The sequence below is a fragment of the Desmodus rotundus genome, chromosome 13 (genome assembly GCF_022682495.2).
Source record: "Desmodus rotundus isolate HL8 chromosome 13, HLdesRot8A.1, whole genome shotgun sequence".
NCBI lineage: Eukaryota > Metazoa > Chordata > Mammalia > Chiroptera > Phyllostomidae > Desmodus > Desmodus rotundus.
In genome coordinates, this window is record NC_071399.1 from 29,159,872 (window position 1) to 29,167,367 (window position 7,496).

General features: G+C 52.5%; 1 protein-coding gene across 1 annotated transcript; it reads right to left on the reverse strand.

Moving 5' to 3' along the window:
- Nucleotides 1–247: 247 nt before the first annotated feature.
- SOX1 (SRY-box transcription factor 1) lies at nt 248–3,571 on the reverse strand. The gene has a single exon (XM_045186705.3). The coding sequence runs from the start codon at nt 2,849–2,851 to the stop codon at nt 1,691–1,693; it is 1,161 nt and encodes a 386-aa protein (XP_045042640.2). The 5' UTR covers nt 2,852–3,571; the 3' UTR covers nt 248–1,690.
- Between the last annotated feature and the right edge of the window lie 3,925 nt (nt 3,572–7,496).

A 7,496-nucleotide genomic window follows, 5' to 3' on the forward strand; every position in this document is an offset into this window, starting at 1 on the left:
TCAAAATGTATTTGCTACAGTATAACTTTTAAATGCAATATTTAATGCTGTCAGATTACTTGAAGACAAAGTTTTACAGAAAACTTTAAATTCCAGAAAAAACTGTAATGTACCAATGAACACCTAGTAAAAATATAATTAAAAAATTTAAAGCATCAAACAACCTCAGATCTCATCAGGAATAATAAACACCGCATTTTGCGTTCACACAGGTTAGCAACTTGCATCCCAGTTCAAGGTGAGGTGGGGGGTGGTGGCCAATTGTATGTGTGTGTGTGTCTGTGTGAAAATCCAACAAAATTATTTTGCTGTTTCCCAAGGAGAAATAAGCCAGAGGGAGGGGCTGAGGAGGGACCAAAGGGGGTCCAGTACAGGAGATTTTGGTTTAGAGATTGTGTTTCCTTGAGCCAAATCTAGATAAATTCCACCTGCAATCTTTTTAGTTGCAAGGGAATAGGGGTCACCGGTGCCCCTGCCGTGGTCTTTTGTCATCCAACCTTGGCCCCGTCCCGCCATTAGGGTCTTCTCTCCTGGCAGCACAGACCGGGGCCAGCTAGAGGATGCAAAGCCCACAGCAAGGAATCAAAAAACCCGCGGTGCCGGCCAGAAATAAAAACACACCAAAGGGCCAGAATATAAAACGTTTTTTTTCTGGTAATTATTTCCCATTCTGTTTGAATACTGTAAACTCTACAAAATAATCTATTGATTTTAACTTCCTTACTTCCCACTGAATGAAGCCCCGTGAAAATGGTACTCTCTCCCCTGAGGTTCCCCTCATTTTTAGTCCATGCCGATAATTTCTCCTTCGTCAGATTTACTAATTGTATTTTGAGCTCATAAAACATGCATATAAAATTAGCACGTTTCAAATTTATGGGGGAAAACGAGTTTTTTCTCTCTTAAATTTATTAACTCAAAACTCGATGCAGTTTGAAGGGGAGTATCTTTTTCGTGTTTCTACATGAAAAAGATAGGCTTTTTAGGAAACTATATACATAATCTTAATACCCCTCCCCACGCCGAAATGCCTAAAATAAAAATTTCACAAAGCATTTACAAGAAATAATTACAAAACAAAAAAAATGGAAAAGCTCAGATACAGAAAAGTTTTACAAAACCCAGAATATAACGCTGCCATCAGAAAGGGGTGGGGGCATCTCTCTGTATAAATTAACAACCCCCCGCACCACCAAACGGCAACAACTACAAAAAACTTGTGTTTGGATCTGCCTTACTACATCGACAACAAATGAGAACAGCTTCCGGCCCTGGGTCCCGGGCAACTAAACGCCATCAGGAAGCGATGCGGGATGAGAGTGAGCGCGCCAGCGGAGTAGGAAAGTTGGAGTCTCCTCTTGCTTGGTCTTTGTGTCCCCTCGAGCAAAGAAACGCTTTCTGCCTCCGTGGATGATAAATACTGTACAAAAAGTCTCAAGAAAACGCCGAAGTTCAGTCTAAAACCCACGACTGTGTCCACGTCTAGAGGTCGCCAGAAACTCCCGGGAAAGCGAATTGGGGGCAGGGGGTATGTGTCACTTAGCGTTCGTCACAAGTGTTTTCCTTTTTACAAGAGTATGGAAACGTCTGTACAAAAGCAAGGCCGCGCTGGGCCAGGCCGGGTGCCCGGAGCCGGTCGCCTGCTCCTTTTCCCGCGGCGCCGGCGCGGACAGCCTTTTCCCCGGCGTCCCTAGATGTGCGTCAGGGGAACCGTGCCGTTGACGCCCGCGCCCGCGCCCTGGTAGTGCTGCGGCAGCGAGTGCAGTCGGCTCTGCGCTGCGGCAGCCGCTGCTGCCGCCGGATCGCCGCCCTCGCCGGCCGGCAAGTACATGCTGATCATCTCGCGCAGGTCCCCAGGACAAGGCGCCCGCGAATGCGTTGGGGCTGGCGGGCTGCCGCTTGGCTCAGACTTCACAAGAGAGCCGAGCGCGCCCAGGGCACCCGAGGAGGCGGCGGCCGCGGCCGCCGCGGCCGCCACAGCGGAGTTCTGGTGCGCGCCGCCCGCTGCGGCTGCTGCGGCCGCTGCGCCGTAGGGGAGGCCGCCGTAGCCCGAGGGCGAGGCGCTCATGTAGCCCTGCGAGTTGGAGATGGGGCTGTACTGCAGCGCGCCCATGTCGTAGCGGTGCATGGGCTGCGGGTTGTGCGGGTGCGCGTGCGGGTGGTGCGGGTGCGGATGTGCTGGATGCGCGTGCGGGTGCGCGCCGCCCGCGCCGGGGTGCTGCCCGTAAGCCAGCTGCGCCTCCTGCATCATGGCTGCGGCGGCCGCTGCCGCCGCCACGGAGCCAGGGTAGGCGCCGTTGGCCCAGCCGTTGACGTGCGCGTAGCCGCCGCCCGCCGCGCCGCCGGGACTCTCGAGGCGCTGGCCCACGGCCGCCGCGCCCACGCCCACGCCCATGGCCACGGCCGCGCCGCCAGCGCCCGCGCCGGCAGCTAGCAGCCCGCCGGCCAGCGAGTACTTGTCCTTCTTGAGTAGTGTCTTAGTCTTGCGGCGCGGCCGGTACTTGTAATCCGGGTGCTCTTTCATATGTAGCGCGCGCAGCCGCTTGGCCTCGTCGATGAACGGCCGCTTCTCGGCCTCGGACATGACCTTCCATTCGGCGCCCAAGCGCTTGCTTATCTCCGAGTTGTGCATCTTGGGGTTCTCCTGGGCCATCTTGCGCCGCTGCCCGCGGGACCACACCATGAAGGCGTTCATAGGTCTCTTGACCCGGTCCTGGCTTGCCTTGGCGCCCCCGCCGCCACCGCCGCCGCCACCCCCACCGCCACCCACCCCGGCCGGGCCTGACAAGTTCGTGGGGGCCTGGGCGCCGCCAGGCGAGTGCAGGTCGGTCTCCATCATCATGCTGTACATTAGGGCAGCTCACGGGTTCACCGGCACCGCGCAGAGAGGGCCTGGAACATAGACGGCCGGGGAGGGGGAGGCAGGGAGATGGAGAGGGACTCAAAACAGAGCTAAACTTTGGGGTGGATGTGTGGGGAAAGGTCTTAGAGAGAAAAGAAGGCGGGGGGGGTGGAGAAAAAAAACAAAAAAGGGGCAAAAATACACGCACTCAGCGCTGGTCCGGCTCACAGGTGGAAAGTTTCTCCTCAAGCACGAGCCACTTGCCAAAGAGGGTGATCGCTGGGGTCGCGGTCCTCGCCGCCACCCCAGCTGGGTTGCCCTCGGAAGAGCGGTGCAAATAGGTGCAGTCGTGGCCAAGTTGCAGCTCCACTTTTCGGGACCAGAGCGATGCGCAGGGCCCGCTCCGGGACTCGGCGCCTCTTCCTCGCCGGCCGCCGCCGCCGCCGCGCGCTGCCTCCTTTCTCCTGCACTTGGTCCTCAGAGGCCTCCAACTCCCGGGCTGCAACTTCTAGCAGGGTGGCGCGCCGCGTGCGCTGGGCATGTGCGGGTCCCAGGTGCCTAGGGGGGAGCGGGGCGACGAGGGGGGAGGAGAGGGGGGCCGGGGGGATTACCGGGCAGCTGGGGAGGGGGCCGGGGGCAGCCGAGGGAGCGCAGGCGCGCAAAGAAGGCCGGAAAACTGGGGCCCCCGAGCCGGGGTTGCCCACTGCCTGCCCGGGGCGGTGCGCTGGGAGCGGAGACGCACACGGGGCCGGCGGCGCGCGGGGCCCAGCAGCCATACGCCGGCCCGGGCTGCCATTAAATGAGCGTGCCGCGGCCAATGGGAGCTGGCGGCGGCGGTGATTTGCATGGCGCGCTGGCGAGTGACGTGGGGAGGGAGTAGATACTCTGGGCGCGGGCGGCGGAATGGGGAGGAGGAGAGAAAGGAGGGGGAACAGGGGCAGGAAGGAGGGGGGAAAAGGAGGCCATGGAGGGGGGTCACAGCCACGCTGCTTCCTGAGCGCGCGCGGTGGCGGCGAACTCTAAGCTTACCCTCGCTTCTTCCCGCCCGCGCGCTCCGCACGATTAACGATTGGATTTAAAAGACGAAGATAGAGTCATTCAGGGAGGGGGTGGGGGTGAGGATTACAACCCCCAGCCACTTTTAATTGAGCGCATCCTTGACCCAGCTCCTCCTCTGCCCACCCCCCTCCCCCCACAACAACTCTGCCCCAGCAGGGAAAGGGAAAGTTGCGGACCTAGGCAGGAACCTCGCCCTACGCTCGGACACAGGGCTGGAAAGAAGGGGCGCGACCTCGGGAGCAGGAAAGACTGTCCAAGGTACACAACTCGAAAGCACTCCCCCCACCATACACTCGGGAACTCTTGCGAGGCGTGGGCAAAGCAGTTCCTTCCCCTCGGCCTCCCATGGATGCGAGCTTCACCACCGCGTGTGCTGAAGTTCTCCAGTGCCCCCTCTCGTAGAGAAGGCCTTCACAGTCCAGGCCCGAATAATTCCCATAGCGGGGGAGCATTTGAATCGGGCTTGGCTCCGTAGCTTCTTTTAGCATCAGCCTGAACTTTTTTTTTTTTTTTTTTTGAGGAACGCCTTTAAAGAGCCTGGCTACTACAGTTACACACTCTTCTCAATTTGGCTTCCTCCTAAAAAGGAATTTCCAGGAAGGTCGAAAACAAGATCTATCTGGACTCTAGTTACTTAACACCAGTTTAAAAAGTTTCAAGTCGCACGAGAAAGAGGCAGCCCGCGCCCTTCTGTAGAGCATCTTCCACAAGCTGTTTGCATAAGAACTTCGAAAACTGCGGGAATCGAGCGAGGCCCCCCTGAAAGCGAATAGGAAAATTGGGGCCTGGGGACCAAGCGACAGATGTTCTTTTCCTGCATTTTGCAAACGAAAGGCCTGGTTCCTGGAGTGACTGAGGCATCCACCTGCGGTTATAATTCATAAACCTCAAAGTGTCTTCGATAACACCATCGCTCATTCGGTTTCCATCCGAATGATACGAAAGTGGCCCAAAGACTTCTGGCAGAAAATCCATTGAGACCACGCAGCCTCCTACGTCCTCACGGAGTAACGGGCCATCTCCCTGAGCACCGGAGAGGAAAGTGCTTAGAAGATCGCTGGTGGGTGAAGTGGAGCCTAACCAAAGACGATGATTGACCTTCTTGTAGTGGAAATACACATATGCTAATGATCATACGGGTAGTAATAAGGATGTTTAACTATGTTGGGCAGTGAATACGAGGCACCTCTTCTCACCCCTCCACCCTTTAAAAGAAACTGAGGTTGTGAATTTCCTGACCCTACTGCTTGTCCAAGGTACAGGGATAATGCTTCCTTTCCTGTCAAGTACTATGATTATTACAGTAGCGGGGTTTTTTTTATTGCAAGGTTGCTATAGTTTGCAATGCAACAGCAAATTGGTCTCTGCAGATTAAGCTGCTTTCATTTTGGGCCGTTCAGCATTTAATAGTGAACTCACTGAATAATATATAATTATATTAGAAAGGAAATGTCATTTCATATTTTCCACTACATATCTAGGCTATAAACTTGGTTTTCAAACTACCTTCTTATTTCAGCAATCGAGTTTGTTAAGTGTTTTGATTTGTTTCCTGTACAACTCCGAATATCAGTTACATTGTGAGTGAACAACAAGGACAGCACAAAGAGCAGGAATGTAGTTTAAGAATGCTGTAGACCCATTTCCCTTTGGCAATTTAGGAGGCAATGGTGTGCCGTGAGATCCAGTGTGCTATGGAAAGTCAGCAAGACTGAAATAAAGGAAATGGTTTACAAATTATAAACTATATTATCTACTTAACAACTGAAAAATTTCTTTCCTCTGCTTTTCAATTTAGATTTTAAACCAAATAGCCTAAGACCCCCTGAAAATACTTTGTATGAACCAGGGTTGGCACATTATTTTCCATATCAATGGAGCAATTTATTTTATAAACACCCTGCACTCCAGTGTGCGTTGCAGGAATGCTTTATGTTTTGGGGAACTTGGATAGCTGACTTTGAAATGGTTTAGTTTCTTTCTACATAGTCCTGAAAATTGTTTCCAAATATGACGACATTACCCTTGTTTTCTAGAGCACCTAAGTAGGAAGCAAATGGTTTAGCCTTTTATGAGACCACGCGAGTGCTTAGCATTTGGGGCACTCTCCATAAGTCCCTTTTAGTAAGGAGATGTTCCCTGGGCCCAAGCAGGCACACAGTATGGGCGCCCACGTGCCTAAGCATTAAAACAGAGCTGCAGGTGTAACTTGTTGCCAAGGCATGGATGATTGGCAGCTGCCGCCTGTGCCAATTAGGCAATGGCAGGGCACTGTGTGCCAGACCTCTCAGTGCCTTGCATCCTGGCACAAAGATTGAAGCGTGTCATATCAACTCCTGCCGGTAATGGCTTTTGGGAGCCTCACTTTTTTTGCTCCTTCTGACCCCTCTCCCCAGTTACTCTTTAAAAATAGAGAACAGTCCAAAACTAGTTTGAAAAACACCTCTTCTCTCTCTTCTCTTTCTCCCTTCCACCCCCCACCAGGCTGGCAGGGACCTCCTTCAAACTGAGGACTTTCTCAAAGGCCAGGCACTGGAGGATTTGGAGACAGAGTACACTAGTTCCAAGAAATGCCAGAGCCCAGACCCCTAGGGAAAGATTACTTCACTGTTGATTGACAAAATTTGCTCTCTTGCCAGCTCAGAAAGTTCATTGTGCCTCTACACCCAAAATGCCAAAGGGAAAATCAACTTTAGAAATGTAGATAAGTAAAGATGCTTTCTCTTCTTTTCACTTGTGGGCATGATCCTTGGGCATGATCCTTAAAGAAAATTCAGATCCAAGCCATGTACACACATACATATGTATACATACATGTGCACACACAATATTTTCATACCCATAGCATGTATGCATACATACATGTGTATATATAGAATATATACACATGTATCTATATACACAGGATATGTGTATAGATATACATACATGTGTGCACACAATTTAGGAGCCCTTTACATTTTAGTTTTGGGCTTTATTTACTTTGGTTTGAGAGGGAGAGAAACACCAATGTGTGGTTGCCTCCTGGGCGCTCCCCACTGGGAACCTAGCCGTAACCCAGGCATGTGCCCTGACTGGGAATCAAACTGGTAACCCTTTGGATCGCAGGCCAGTGCTCAATCCACTGAGCTATACCAGCCAGGGCTGAGTTTTGGACTTTAAATAAAATACCATTAGATTAAACTTCCTATATAGAGGAACTAAAACTTTTGGGTTTTGCTTCCCACACCCCTGTTGGGTTCAGGAGAAATCTGAGAAAGAGGTCACTGGACAGAATCCTCTCCCTTCCCTCTAGCAATCTTTAAATGAAAGCTAACTTTCAGGCACCTAGAGGTGACTTTCAATACCAGTGCCAGCCTCAAATTCCTGGCAAACAGAGAGGTGGACAGCTTAGGAGCTCTGGGGAGACAAATGTCAGAGTAGGAAAACGAAGAAAACTAAAAACTCTTCCTGTCTTCCTCCGCCTTGGCACAGACGACTAGTCCTGGTGACATTCTCCCGGGAGAGGTGTCCACCTGTGCCCGCCGCCCTCGCACAGTTCAGCTCCAGGAGCTTCTGAAGACCTGCAAGTACTCAGGCCACGTGTAGGCGCCTC